At 47.0% G+C, this 14,319-nt stretch overlaps 7 protein-coding genes across 7 annotated transcripts; 3 read left to right on the plus strand and 4 right to left on the minus strand.

The window, feature by feature from the left end:
* Nucleotides 1-563: 563 nt before the first annotated feature.
* On the plus strand, nt 564-1,623 carry I302_100209 (histone H3; the record flags this gene model as incomplete). The annotated part of the gene is made up of 6 exons (XM_019190228.1): nt 564-659; nt 886-931; nt 1,003-1,117; nt 1,197-1,273; nt 1,338-1,412; nt 1,535-1,623. The coding sequence occupies 6 exons, from the start codon at nt 564-566 to the stop codon at nt 1,621-1,623; spliced, it is 498 nt and encodes a 165-aa protein (XP_019046976.1).
* Nucleotides 1,624-1,966: 343 nt separating this feature from the next.
* I302_100210 (uncharacterized protein) lies at nt 1,967-2,758 on the minus strand (the record flags this gene model as incomplete). The annotated part of the gene is made up of 3 exons (XM_019190229.1): nt 1,967-2,227; nt 2,397-2,528; nt 2,657-2,758. The coding sequence occupies 3 exons, from the start codon at nt 2,756-2,758 to the stop codon at nt 1,967-1,969; spliced, it is 495 nt and encodes a 164-aa protein (XP_019046977.1).
* Nucleotides 2,759-3,149: 391 nt separating this feature from the next.
* I302_100211 (uncharacterized protein) lies at nt 3,150-4,595 on the plus strand (the record flags this gene model as incomplete). Its single annotated transcript, XM_019190230.1, has 3 exons — nt 3,150-3,188; nt 3,355-3,494; nt 3,566-4,595. The coding sequence occupies 3 exons, from the start codon at nt 3,150-3,152 to the stop codon at nt 4,593-4,595; spliced, it is 1,209 nt and encodes a 402-aa protein (XP_019046978.1).
* Nucleotides 4,596-4,744: 149 nt separating this feature from the next.
* On the minus strand, nt 4,745-6,336 carry I302_100212 (uncharacterized protein; the record flags this gene model as incomplete). The annotated part of the gene is made up of 6 exons (XM_019190231.1): nt 4,745-4,939; nt 5,059-5,220; nt 5,294-5,443; nt 5,549-5,657; nt 5,818-6,075; nt 6,161-6,336. The coding sequence occupies 6 exons, from the start codon at nt 6,334-6,336 to the stop codon at nt 4,745-4,747; spliced, it is 1,050 nt and encodes a 349-aa protein (XP_019046979.1).
* A 338-nt stretch (nt 6,337-6,674) lies between these two features.
* I302_100213 (uncharacterized protein) lies at nt 6,675-8,040 on the minus strand (the record flags this gene model as incomplete). The annotated part of the gene is made up of 4 exons (XM_019190232.1): nt 6,675-7,120; nt 7,196-7,292; nt 7,373-7,520; nt 7,616-8,040. 4 exons carry the CDS (start codon nt 8,038-8,040, stop codon nt 6,675-6,677), a joined length of 1,116 nt encoding a protein of 371 aa, XP_019046980.1.
* Nucleotides 8,041-8,561: 521 nt separating this feature from the next.
* Nucleotides 8,562-11,550, plus strand: I302_100214 (serine/threonine-protein phosphatase 2B catalytic subunit A1; the record flags this gene model as incomplete). Its single annotated transcript, XM_065869045.1, has 15 exons — nt 8,562-8,705; nt 8,997-9,142; nt 9,201-9,259; nt 9,318-9,343; nt 9,404-9,502; nt 9,557-9,668; nt 9,725-9,870; nt 9,956-10,095; nt 10,157-10,234; nt 10,290-10,418; nt 10,477-10,568; nt 10,621-10,722; nt 10,780-10,867; nt 10,933-11,052; nt 11,130-11,550. The coding sequence occupies 15 exons, from the start codon at nt 8,562-8,564 to the stop codon at nt 11,548-11,550; spliced, it is 1,902 nt and encodes a 633-aa protein (XP_065725117.1).
* Nucleotides 11,551-12,036: 486 nt separating this feature from the next.
* On the minus strand, nt 12,037-13,847 carry I302_100215 (uncharacterized protein; the record flags this gene model as incomplete). Its single annotated transcript, XM_065869046.1, has 5 exons — nt 12,037-12,131; nt 12,243-12,660; nt 12,800-13,290; nt 13,419-13,699; nt 13,768-13,847. The coding sequence occupies 5 exons, from the start codon at nt 13,845-13,847 to the stop codon at nt 12,037-12,039; spliced, it is 1,365 nt and encodes a 454-aa protein (XP_065725118.1).
* Between the last annotated feature and the right edge of the window lie 472 nt (nt 13,848-14,319).

A 14,319-nucleotide genomic window follows, 5' to 3' on the forward strand; every position in this document is an offset into this window, starting at 1 on the left:
AAATCACGACTTGCCTTGCGAGATCAAGTCAGGTCTGCGGTCGATACACAGGCTATAACACCGTAACACCGATCCCATACCGAGTACACCCAGACAGTCGGACTGATCTGTTACGCGGCGAGTTACGGATTACTCACACTGCGTTTGAGGGAGTGAGGTTGCGTCAACCCCAATCTCCCTCATCTCACCTTTGTTGACTCACCCACAGCAAAACGACACAACACATATACCCAACCCACTTAAATCCAAGAGATACATAAAATCCCCCCCCCTCTTCACTTCTCATCACCATAACAACTCATCATTCACCTTTTATCTCTTCATCCATCAACATATACACTAGCTTTTAAATCCCATTTAGCATACATACACAATGGGTAAGTCCATCTTCTCTTCACATGCATGCATGCCGACGAGAGAGAAGATGCTGATGATGGTATGGATGCATGCATATAGCTCGAACTAAAGTGAGTATACCCTCTTTTCATTCCCAGAAAGAGGAGAGCGGAAGGGAGGAAGAAGGAACCTTGACTTCATGCATACACCCACCCTACTCCACCATAATGTCATCGGAAGTTGGCGGATCATCCCTCCTCATCATCACTCATCGCTTCATCGCTATCCCATCCTATTCATGCATACCACTCCTGGTCTACATGGTGGATGCGATGCATGTGATGAACGATGCGTGGAATGAGGAGTTGTCGCCACCCGATGATCGTTGTTTACTTACTCTTCCTTCCTTCCTTCCGCTTTCCTCATTACCTCCTTCCATCCCACCCTTACTCATCACACACCTTCATCATCTTCTCTCCGTCCCCTTCTCCTCATCTTCTGCATCTACCAATATGCATAGAACACCATCTAACCCACATCCATCCATAGCAAACCGCAAGAAAGTCCACCGGTGGTAAAGCCCCAAGAAAGCAACGTAAGCTCATCCCCACCCCTCTTACCTTCTTCACCGTACATACGCTGACTCATCGCTGTGTGTATATGTAGTCGCCACCAAGGCTGCCAGAAAGCAAGCTCCCTCCCAAGTCTCCGGAGGAGTCAAGAAGCCCCACAGATACAGACCAGGTACTGTCGCTTTGAGAGAAATCAGAAGATACCAAAAGTGGGTTTTTCTCCCTTCTTCGTTCACTTTTCATCATTTAGTATGTTCATATAGAAGGTGACGCTTACGTGTGCAATAGGTCTACTGAGCTTTTGATTAGAAAACTCCCTTTCCAAAGACTTGTTAGAGAGATTGCTCAAGACTTCAAGACTGATCGTGAGTTAGCTAAACCTCAGCCCTTCGACATGGTCATCAGCTAATACAGTTATGAACAATACAGTCCGATTCCAATCTTCCGCCATCGGTGCTCTCCAAGAAGCTTCTGAGGCATACCTTGTCTCCCTCTTCGAAGACAGTGAGTGATCTCTTCCTTTCACATCACCTCATCATCATACCTCCCCGCTGCACTTCACATACGAACACCGCCATACACCCGAAGCAAAAGGAGAACAGCGCTGACCCACCCCCTCCCCCCAGCTAACCTCGCTGCCATCCACGCCAAGCGAGTAACCATCCAACCCAAGGATCTCCAACTCGCCCGAAGACTCCGAGGCGAGCGATCTTAGATGGTTTCGTAGTTTTCTACTATGAATTTTTCCCTCTTGGTCAAGCGTTACCTATATCTTTTCAAGAGACACCCCTGTTATACTTCGTTTTTCGCTACTTCACTCTTATATTTCAATCCTTTCCTCGAGCTACGTACCGTATTATATAACATAAATTGATATGTGAGAACCAGCCGAGATGTGATGTATGTGTTACTTTTACGTGCGAGTGGTTTTATACCGAAACGAGAATGAACAGATGGTAGATGGTTTGCAGCTATAGGTGATATACGATGCAATGAGATGGAACGATATGATTTGATACATCTGATATATAGTATACAACATAATCTCAACTCCATACTCATATCAGCCCATCCGTACCCTCCCGCTGCTGCTCCTCCTCCCTGATGTCCCTCAACGCATTCCTCATATCATCCAATACCCTGCTCTCGATTCTACTGCCATACAGACCCAATCCCACTTCCCCTTTAGAGCCGGAGGGAGATAGGGAATTGGCAAATGGGGTAGGTATATTATCTACTTTAGGCGGTATGAGGACCTCCGAAGAGATCTTGGTCGCGTGGAGGTAATAGACTGTTTGACGGAGGATGAATTGGATTTTCTATATGGGATGTTGGTTGGCTTTAGCTTGATGTCATATCAATTTGGGTAGATGTAGATGTGAGTGTGTTTTGATTTGGTGTGATAAGATGCAATTTGAGGTAAGAGGCAGAAGTAGACGTAAATGTGAGGAGTGGGTTGAGATGAATGAGAGGTCGACATGAACTCACATCCAATAGATCCATATACCTCTCTACACCCTCTCTAGCCCGCATCCCACTTGACTCTTCATCATTACTGGCATTCGGAGAGACGAGGTGAGATAGGATGGGCTTGACGGAGGAGAGGAGTTCGGGTATTGCCTATTGAAAATCATATTATAAGTTAGTTGGGGAATGATCATCCAATTGTACTGTCTGCGTCGACGTGGGTAAGACGCTATGATCATACCGTACGGTGCAGAACTATGGTAAGATCGACTTCGACGTACTTTCTCTACATTTGTCAGTGCGTTGAACAGACTCTCAGAATCTAATGATTCCAGTTCGAGACCATCTGATATCGAAGCTGCATCGACAGCGGGAGAAGACATTTTGGACCTTGACTGAGCTCTGAGCTATCCTTCTCGCTCTGGGATCGAGGGGGAATACTACTGCGCTTGGTCTGTCGAGCTTGATCTTGGGCGAGGCTGATGTTGGGGTTGATATTCGCTCAATGTGGGTGTAGAGGATAACTGCGAATTGGGAATATGAAGAGGAATGAGAATGGGATGGGCAGCCTGTGCGTGCAGAGAGGTGAAAGTGGAGGTGATCCATCTTCCTCTTATAGGCTCGAGTATACCTCTAATTCTTTCTTACGCATGATTTCCCCTCGTTTTATACGGCTTATCACACCATTTGCACATCTCAGGACGACACCTGACAATCCATCGTGCGAGTCTATAGTTATAGGCCACGGGAAGACGAAGTGCAATCAACACAAAAATGGGTAGAGAGAGGATACGTATACTGGATGGAGGGATGGTAAGTCCCTTCCCCGTGCCAGCGGAGCAGTGTACGCTTGACATGTGACCATCAACATCATCCCTTATACGCTTCAGCCAAGAGACCTGGCCAGATTTATCTCATATTGTCCTGAGACCAGAGTGAACAACAGGACAGTCAGATACTGATCTCATGATCTGACCAGGGGACGACCCTCGAGTCGTCCGGCCATTCAGTCTCCTCGGACCTCTGGGGCTCAGAGCTGCTTCACACCCATCCGGAGGTTATACAGGGTATACATAGAGGGTATGTTGAGGCAGGAGCAGACTTAGTAGAGAGCTGTACGTGAGTGAACCTCAATCGCACTTGGTTGTACACATGAACATAACACTAATCACGATAGGATGGTTTGGCAGATATCAACTTACCCCATCCAACCTTTCCTCGTACCTTGCTTCCACAACCTGTAACACATCAGAAGAATGCGACAGACAATCAAAGGAGCTACTCCGAACCTCTGTTAACCTAGTATCCTCCTCCCTCGACAGTACGAATGCAAGCCAAGGCGTAGTCTTCTCCTGTGGACCGTACGGATCAACCCTAAAACCAGGAGCAGAATACTCCGGTATCTACCCTCCGCCCTTTGGTCCAAACTCGACCATACCGGGGGAGAAGGTCAAGGTGAACTATTTTCCTCTGACGGAAGAAGGCAGAGCCCTAGAGGAAGAAGCTATCAACCACCTGACGCAATTTCACTTGGACAGACTATTATCACTCATACCCTCGGGAGATGGTCAGGAAGTATGGCGGAAGATTGAATGGATAGGATTTGAAACTATCCCTTTATTATACGAGATCAAAGCTATCAGACGATGTATGGCTGAGCTCAACCGCATACTGAGAGAGAAGTATGAAATCGATCAGCAAAAGGCAGGAGAAGAGGGAGAAGATAGATGGTATATCAAGAAATTCTGGATATCCTCTCCGTTCCCTGATGCTCGACATCCCCAACTCTCCTCTAACAACCAGCCTATCACTGTGGAATCGCTACTCCAGACATTGTTGGATCCGGAGGAGGGGGCCATACCTCATGGCGTGGGTATCAACTGTACCAACCCTTCTTACCTCCCTGCCCTCACCGACCAATTCACCCAAGCAATCAAACCCAAAATCAGGAAAATGGATTCACCCCCCAGATTCGTTCTGTACCCCGATGGTGGACAGGTGTACGACGTAAATACTAGAACATGGTCCAACCCCCCGGATGGTCCTGCAAATGCCGTTGATTGGGCGAAAGGGGTCTTGACGGTGGTTAAGGAATTAGAGGAAGATAGGGATGATGAAGGGAGGTATACGTGGGATGGAGTGATTGTTGGAGGGTGCTGTAAGACTTCTTTTGGGGAGATAAGGGCTTTGAAGAGGGGTTTGGATGGATTGTATGTTTGATTGGACATGCATACATCACTAGCTATACCTCTTGCATCCACGCTCTGATCCGATACTATGTCATTATCCCATGGGAGTATATAGCATGATCGAACATATCTTATCGTCTATCCTTGATCCACGTATGAGCTGTCTATTGTTCATGGTGGTCATATCTTTACACCCTCCAACCCATCTTTGATCCCTTCCAAATCTGATTTAGGCAACCTCAACACCTCCACTCGTTTCCCCAATCCAGGCCATGGTCTACCACCCTGACTCGGTCCAGAAGGGAGGGATAACATCTTTTGATATACCCAATTGGGGTCTGTGAGTGGTGAGAGATCAGAGGGTTTCTCGAGGTGCTGGGGGGCATATCAGCACTAGTAATCACAGGGCGACACAAGAAATAAAGAAAAGTATGGCAATGGAACGGTATCAAGCTTGACGTGGATGTCTTGACCTGATGAAAAACACGACTCACCCTTTTAACCTGCTCATAGCTCACTTCCATCCCCGATACTTCCTTGACGATCTCACCGCTCCCGAATGCATGATATAGCCTCACATCGTGTATACGAAATAGCACGTTGTCCACTCGGAGGAACAGACGGGAAAGGATGAAGAAGGAATGAGGCATCACTCGCTGTGTTCGAGTTCGACCATCAGCTTTCCTCATACCAACCCTGGTCATCTAACAGGTAGCCACTAATACTCACTATCCTCACGTTCAGTATCGATTCACCATTATCGTGCAGCTCATCCTCAAAAAGGGGCACATCATCGTAGAATAATATCCTATCTAGTATTGGATCTTGGCGAGCTAGCAGAGAAAGGGGCAGGGAATGTGTTGGAGAAGGTCTAAATGACTATTGAACGAGATGGAGCATTAGTCGCATCGCCTTACGCATTCAATTTTCCCGAAAGACGGAAGGCATAGTAGATAAGGTAGTGAGAGTAGGGCTATAGCTCACCGAAGGACCTGAGACAGAACCTGAATAACAGGTCGAGAATGTCCAGTCGTGCGGTTTGACAGGTTTGGAAGGGATTGGCGAGTCACCTGAGAACGAGTTGGAGGATGATCTGACAGTTCAAATCAAAAGGTCAGTCTTATTGATAAGTTGAAAGAAGTAAATCGTTCCAAGGGGAAAGTGGGATGAGTAATATTAGTGATTACATGCGCGGAAGTTGGACGATTGCTATTTGAGCCAAATATACAGAAATGTATGTGGGAAGAACTCACTTCGAGCTCCATTTCTCAGCCATACTAACCTTGACCCCACCACCTACCCTCTCTTCCCATCCTTCTCCAGTGGCCACCCCTCCCAGCGCCTCGATACTATCGAATTTTAGCTGCACTTGGTCCTGTCCACTTGGAGCATTTAGGGATGTTGAGGTGGTGGTGGTGGTGGAGGAGGAGGAGGAAGGTGAGTAAGACAATCTCAAGGAATTGTTCCCAAATGTCATCTCTGGTAATGGTAGGTTCAGAGACTTCTCCGCTCTGCATAAATACATATTGAAGCAGCAACAACATCAGCTAGATCCCTTTCCCGTGATTATAGCTGAGCAGTATGATGTATACGCACACATCAATCTCTTTACCGTTCAATATGGGCTTTTTGATCGTTTCTATCTCCCATGATCCTATCTTGATGGTATGTACGTTTGGGGTCTTGTTTATCGAATATTGTGGGTTAGGGTTGTTGGGGGTATTTGGGAGTGATGCGGGGAAGGGTGTTTGGGGTGGTGGGAGGTTGGTCATTTTCAGAGAGCTGGTCCACTGATCAAGCTACCGGCGTCTATGAGCTGCAGCTCTGCTGTACGGATGTTAGATCCTTGTAGGAGGGAGGCTGATTTGTTCAATGGTTGTGTGTAGTGTTTCTCGACTTTTTGGTAGCGGTTAGCGTCATACAATCGAGATCCGGTTATGGGTGTGGGTCTCACTTTCCCACGGTGGAACACTCTCTCCTCGACACGAATGCTGAGAGCTAGATAGCATATGAATATGGATATGGACATGAATTTGAATTTGGATATGGATTAATGCATAGGCAGATGACAAGACACAAAACCACTACCTACACAACATACCTTCCCCACCTATCGCTTACCCCTCACCACAACCCTCTTCATCTTAGGCATCTTCTCCTTCTTATCACCCGCATCATCCGCACTCCCAAGACTCAACCCCTTCTTCTTCGCTTCCTTCTCATTCTCCCTATCTCGCTTAATAGCAGCTACAGCCACACCGGCAGGCACGACAGGCGAATGCAAGGGCAATCGATCGTCCAAGACGGGTATAGGCTGAGGTGCCAATGGTGGTCTGGTAGGTAATTTAGGTGGAGGGATGACTTTCTTCTGAACATCTTGGGATTTACTTTTACTTTTACTTTTCTTGTTGGGATTTTTCTTGTTCTTGTCGTCCTTTGATGCTTGTTTGGGGGATGGTTTGAGAGATCGCTTGGATGATGCAGTGGAGGGATCGAATATGATATTGGGATTACGTTGGCGGATCTGGTCAGAGAGGTATTTGTACAGTTGTGTTCCTAATCAATCATCACATCTCGTCAGCTATTCCATTCTTTTACGGTGTTGCAGAAGCATCGGGAAGGTTGACTGACGGTTTTTGATGATTGGATTCAAGAATTTCCCGTCTTTGATTATTTGCACTTTCACTCGACCAGGGTTCTCCCAATCTGCTGGATGGCACCTATCGGGCTATGTGAGGGTTCGCATACGTCAGTTGGATATCGCGCACCGGCGCTTGCGAGAAGAGCGTGACGGAAGGTCCAACTCACCTCGAGAACACTAGGTAGACCTAATACTCTACATGCCTGGGCTATTTGACTCGCTTGAGGCCACCACACCGAACTTGGTCTAGGTACTCTTCGTCCATCGTTGATCGATACCTTCGCGTCAAAGTATAATGGGTAGACGGTGTTCCATCTGATCGAGGTCATAGTCAGCTTCATTCCACCGGAAACACAGTCTCACGGGGAAGCTGAACAATTGGCTTGGATGGGAGCGGAGAGGGCACTTACCCTTTATATACCGACGGGTCCTTGGCGACATTCGCATTCCCATATTGTTTCCTCAACCTCTCCAGCCGTTCATCCTCTGCAGCCTGCAATCTCATCATATCGCCCATAAATCCTCCCATGGGGGTATTCGGGTTGATGTCCGGTCCACCAGAACCAGAAGGTCTCAACTCATTATCCTGAGATCTTTCAACCAATTTGCCTTTCCCATTTCCTGTGGAAGCAGGCGGAGGCGGAGCATTGACACCTTCACCGAATATCCCTCTGGACTGTTCAGCGAGTTTACTGAAATCCATGCCATCCTCGTCATCTGATATCTCCTCTAGCAGGGCTCCTTTCAGACCTGTATCAGGTAGTGCTCGGGGTTTGGATGAGGATGGGAGGGGGATGTCGGTGTCGTCGTCGAAGTAGTCTTCTACTGTTGGCATGTTGGATGTGTGCTATATGAGTCTGATGAGAGTATAAGTAAGATCCAAGTATGATATTGAATATGACTTGGAGATATAGCTTAGATGGACGTTGACATGCATTATCATCGTATCAACCATTCGATTAGATCATGCTTGGCTGGCACGCTACCATAGCCAGTTGATAGTACTCGGTGATATGCGGTGTTATGTCGTCATCACACTTTGAGGCGCGTGTTTCTCATCTCTCTACCCTGGGCCCCACTTGTTCAATCAGTGTCACCGTGTCATACTAGACCACGACCAATTCATTCACTCACAATTCACATTTAAAGCCTATATAACATATATACATATATATACCACACATCCATCATATCTTTTCACTCCACTCTTCTCTCATCTTATAATCAAAGAGGACAACCATACTGCAGGTCAGCTAATCGACAGGTCCACACAAAGTACACTCCTCTTCTATTTTATTCTATCAAATAGTCTGGTCGATAGACCCCAGCTCCACGATCCCAACGATACGATACGCCATGACCTCCCCTGCTACCCAGACTGCAAATGCCATAGCTGCAATAACCAATCGATCCAACGTCGTTATACCCGAGATCGATTTCACACAACATCAGTTGGAGAATGGCGATGTGGTTAGCACGACTGAGAGGGTGGTCAAAGATGTGAGTTCAGTTCATATGGGTGTGGCGAGTGGCGAGCAATGAGTGATCGGGGATGACGGCGTGATGATATTGATCTGACGGATTGGACGATACGTGGGGATCATTTTTCGTTGTCTTCCGGATGGAGAGAATGGCAAAGACGATGAGATTGCTCCTACCCTTGCGGATGATACGTTACTTGTACAGCGTTTCCCGGGATAGCCCATGTCCGCATTTGATACTCCGTCATTGAAGCTTTCCACTGTAGACCAGCGACAACGACGACTGTAGCTGATACAATCATGTCTATAGGTACAAGCTCCAGCCATGTATCTACCTACGGAAGAGCAGTTCTTCTCGAAAACAGATAAGAGCAAGCCGGATATCGCGTTTTTGAAGAACCATTTCTACAGGGAAGGAAGATTGACGGAAGAACAGGCTCTGTATATCCTTGAGAAGTGAGCTTTCGAGTTAGATTCAAACTTATGAAGCTAAAGCCCCAGATCTGCTATGTAGAGGTGGTGAGATCCTGAGGAATGAGCCCAATTTGTTGGAGGTTGATGCGCCTATCACTGGTGAGTTGGCTACATAGGATCGGTTAGAAATGGTGCTTATCGATCATTTGCTTCTTAGTCTGCGGTGATATCCATGGTCAATATGTGAGCTGCAAAGTGTCTTCGTCTATTAACCAGACAGCTCACTAACTTGCTATCGTACAGTACGATCTCATGAAGCTCTTCGAAGTAGGAGGTAACCCCGCAGAAACACGTTATCTATTCTTGGGTGATTATGTGGATCGAGGTTACTTCTCCATCGAGGTGAGCCAGACGACTGAAAGGTAACGGGACCTATAGCTGACATTGTGTGTTCAGTGTGTGTTATACCTATGGTCGTTGAAGATGTGGTACCCAGACACTCTCTTCCTGCTACGAGGAAATCACGAGTGTAGGCATTTGACAGATTACTTTACCTTCAAACTTGAATGTGAGCTGCACTCCCGTATTTTGACGAACTTCAGCTTATCTATCAATGTGCTATAGGTAAACACAAATACTCCGAGACCGTTTACAACGCTTGTATGGAAAGTTTCTGCAACCTACCTTTAGCAGCTGTCATGAACAAGCAGTTCCTTTGTATTCATGGTGGTTTATCTCCTGAGCTACACACTCTTGACGATCTCAGAGCTGTGAGTGATTTCTCTCATTGACTTGGAAACGTTAGCTTCCGAAAACGCGACGGACTCATGAAGCTGATATACAATGGCATCATAGATTAACCGATTCAGGGAGCCACCCACCTCTGGGTTGATGTGTGATATCTTATGGGCGGATCCTTTGGAAGACTTCGGCTCGGAGAAGACGAATGACACTTTCGTGCACAATCACGTCAGAGGATGTAGTTATTTCTTCACGTGAGTGGGCGGTTTCAACATCGAGAAAGCATTATGAATAGCTAATGATACGGGATCACAGGTACAATGCCGCTTGTCAGTTCTTAGAAAGGAATAATTTGTTGTCTATCATTCGTGCACACGAGGCTCAAGATGCGGGGTAAGTTTCAGACTATAAATATCAGCAAAAATCAGCTCATCAAATTCTATCTTAGCTACCGAATGTATCGAAAGACCAAGACCACCGGGTTCCCTTCAGTCATGACTATCTTCTCCGCTCCCAACTATCTCGATGTGTACTCGAATAAAGCTGCGGTGTTGAAGTACGAATCGAACGTTATGAAGTGAGTTGATTAGATCATGATCAGTTCGTGTACGTACAGCTGACGAGTAATCTTCCAGCATTCGACAATTCAACTGCACACCTCATCCTTATTGGTTGCCAAACTTTATGGACGTGTTCACCTGGAGTTTACCATTCGTGGGAGAAAAGAGTAAGCTGAAGATGGCATACTGCTTGACGCAATATAGCTGACAATACTGCAGTTACCGATATGCTCATCGCTATTCTCAACTGTTGCACCAAGGAGGAATTGGAGGAAGAGGAAGAGGAGACTCCTATGGCTATCACCCCAGAGACACCAGAGGGTGAGTTGTCGAGCATGCCTGTGGTGGGACCGCAGTTGACGTATTGTGCAACCTCAGTCGAAGATGTATCAGCGGAGAGGCGACAAATCATCAAGAACAAGATATTGGCTGTTGGACGAATGTCACGAGTATTTGCTTTGTTACGGTACGTCGAGCTTCCTTTATCTGGCATTAGTATGTTGAAGCTGACGATGATTACAAACCTTATAGAGAAGAGTCAGAGAGAGTGTCCGAGCTCAAATCCATCTCTGGGTCAAACGCTCTACCAGCAGGTATGCTCGCCTCTGGAGCGGAGGGTATCAAAGAGGCTATACAAGGGTTCGAGGATGCGTGAGTTGTGTTGTTAACAAGGTGATTTATCAAACGAAGCAACTGACTGATATTTTTTGCGCATTGATCTGATCCAGACGAAAGAGTGATATTGAGAACGAGAGATTACCACCCGACATCATTGATCCCGACGAGGAGAACCCAGCTTCACCATCCGGTACGACCCCTCACACACCTGATGAACCCTCCTCACCTATACTGGATACCCACGCCATCACGCCAGGTACACCATCACCCATGTCCCCCGGATCACCTGGTACGCCCGGTACACCTTCTTCACCCGGTATGGGTGGGGGCGGCGGTATGACATGGAGAAGAGGACATTCGAGACAGACTTCCCTTGGAACCACCAAGACTTCTCCATCGAACCGAAGGCGATCATTGGAGAATACCATGCATCTCATAAGGGACGTGGTAGATGGGAAGGACGCTAATGGGGATGGTCAGTTGGAGAGGTTGGCGGAGGTTATTGCTAGTCCCACGAGGGGCAAGGAGTAGGTTGGGGTTTTAGTATATTCTTCGGTTTAAGGTGGGAAATAGGGAATAAAGATGAAATAGCTTTTATGTAGGGGACTGAAGACTTGAGAATGATAATGATATTGTGCATGAGGAGATAGATGATGATGTTTTGTGTTATCCGATTCGATGTGTGTATATGATATGATACCCTTTTCTTTCTCTTGTAGTGGCACACATGCATAAGTAATTTATATGTGGGATGAGTAGTATGACGCCATCTAACCCGTGGGTTTCAGAGAGAAGGGGGTAGTACTGGGATGGAAGTGAGGTAGGATGTGCTTTGTTGTTTGTGCTTTGTGCTGGTTGGCTGTGTGATCACTTCCAGCTCCAGCTCATGTCGGTCTCTGCTCAGTTCACCAGAATCACGAGATACATATCGCATCAGATCGAATATACATCTTACAAACGAGCTGATTCCTGTTCGTCAACCACCAACGGACCAATACTCATGTTGTAGCAGACCAATCAGACGGGTGATATTCTCTTTCTCAGCTTAGCAAAGAATACCAACAAGAGCCAAGCGTACGATTCGAACTGATCTTTCGAGACGAACAGTATACCTATCATCCCATGCATCAGCGTTTCATTACTCTTTTCACCTCTATCTCCATCTCAACTCTCAAACTGATGTCCCATTTCCACCATCTCCAACGAAAGACAGGGAGACTCACCCTGACACAAAACAGCTTTGACAATCTGCGCCCCCAAACCCTTATACCACCCCCTAACCCCATGTTCTCTATATACAGCCTTGAGGAGCGAGAGGGCATGTCGATGATGATGATGGTATTTATGGCTGTGTTGTCTTGCCAATCCTGGTCTCCCTCCCTGGGTCTGGGTCTCCTTGGGAAGATCGACTGTAGCTGAGCCGAAAGCGGGTGGAGCGGATGCTACGGAGGCGTATGATGGGGTCGGGTCATTCCCCATTCCCGTCTCCGTCTTCGTGCTTTGTGTATCATTGGATTTGATCTCTTGATTTTGAGTGTCTGTGTTGAGACCCAGTGCTGAACCAGGCGATGACAGTGGTGGGTGCTCGGCGTCGTATTGGAGCTCTTCGGGGGTGGCTTTGGCTTGTAATCTGACTTTTGCCTAAAACATCCGAAAGAGAATCAGCTAGATCGTTTACAGGGTGTCTCGATCACAGAGGGTTCAACTAATCTTGACCGGACGACTCAAGGTCAAGGCATATACAAAGAAACAGACCCAAGAAAAGACATCACCAACTCACAAAGATATAAGGATACGTAACAACAGTAGCCAACATCTTACTACTAACCCCCAACCAGAAAGCCTCGCCCACTCCCAATTTCCCATGACCTTGCCCTTCAGGCTTGCGCGATAATCTGTAGGTCTTCAGTCTCTCGAATACACCATACGTAATTGCCGGATTGACAGTAAGGACTAAACCAGGCTTCAATCCCGTCCATAATCCCGTGAGTCCATTTTCTGAAATTATCTCCTGAGCAGTCTCCATCAAGCTTGGCGCGTGCATGTTACCCTTGGAGAGAGGTCGCCAGAGCTGTTGTCTGGTTGCGATGACTTGTACGGGGATGGTGAAGATTTGTGCTAGGCCGCCTGCCAATGCTCCTAGCAATAGCTCCGCAGAGGTGGACAACGATGCCACGCTCGGGGTTGAGGGACCTTTGACTGGTGAAGAGGAGGGGAGTCGGCGGATGTAGGATGTTCGAAGGAGGGTGTGGAAGAAGAAGTAGGCGAATTCTGCGGGTTGCAATGGAACAGATGTAGGTTAGTATCTATTCTCTTGTTTCTGGTGAATTGCGAGTCAGATGATCTGATATTGATTACAGGATATTAGACAGACAACAGTGTTAGAAAGTACAACCCACGCTGAGAAAACGTCCCTATCATACTAGCTCCAAACCCATGGAACGCCCCTGCTATCCCATCCTCTTTCAATATCCTCAATAACATCATTAACATCCCCCATGATTTGATTTTCTTATTGACATATCTCCTGATCGCTTTTATCTGTTCGTTTTGTTTACTCGATTCTGCCTTCTCTGCTTCGTTCGTTAGAGGTAATTCCCCTTCGGGCTTAACTTCTTCGTCGTCTTCTTCATCCTCTGCTTGAAGTCGGGTCTTCACAGTATCGAGAGGGTACACAGCGCTACGTACATAATCAAATCAAAAGTCAGTATACTTCTGACTCGGACTCGGATAGATAGAATGACCCACGCATTGGCAAATACTGATCCCAGTGCGCCAGCTAGAGCTGAACCGAAGGGAGTGAGAGGTGGGTGAGGGTGAGGGGCCATCGTGATCGCGTAGTACAACTTTTCCACTGGGGTTCTTGTATCTTGAGGTGGGATATCGCCAAGTGCTTGGTAGCTCAAGTCGTATGAGCGAATTGCCAATGCAAGATAGACAGATAAGATATCTATCAATGTCGAAATCTCTTTATCGCCCAGGACCACAGCAATGTGATTCAGTTGTTTTCTATCACAAACCCGGTTATTCACCCCACCTTCGTTAACCGGGCAAGCCTTGAGTCTAATTCGTATACTGGTGTCTGACGGGGGCCGTTGATCTTTCGTAATGACCATTAGAAAGTAGGCTAATCCCGCCCAGGAACACCGATACGTCACCACAGCCTCCGTATGCTACATGTAAGTTTATTTATAACGTTTCAAACGTCGAGCATGGCATACGCGTGTATTGTTGACAGGATAGATGCTCATCCTCATCTCCAACCTGATCTTCTCCATCTGCATCTGCTATACAGCACTA

The sequence above is a fragment of the Kwoniella bestiolae genome, chromosome 1 (genome assembly GCF_000512585.2).
Source record: "Kwoniella bestiolae CBS 10118 chromosome 1, complete sequence".
In the NCBI taxonomy this organism is placed as follows: domain Eukaryota; kingdom Fungi; phylum Basidiomycota; class Tremellomycetes; order Tremellales; family Cryptococcaceae; genus Kwoniella; species Kwoniella bestiolae.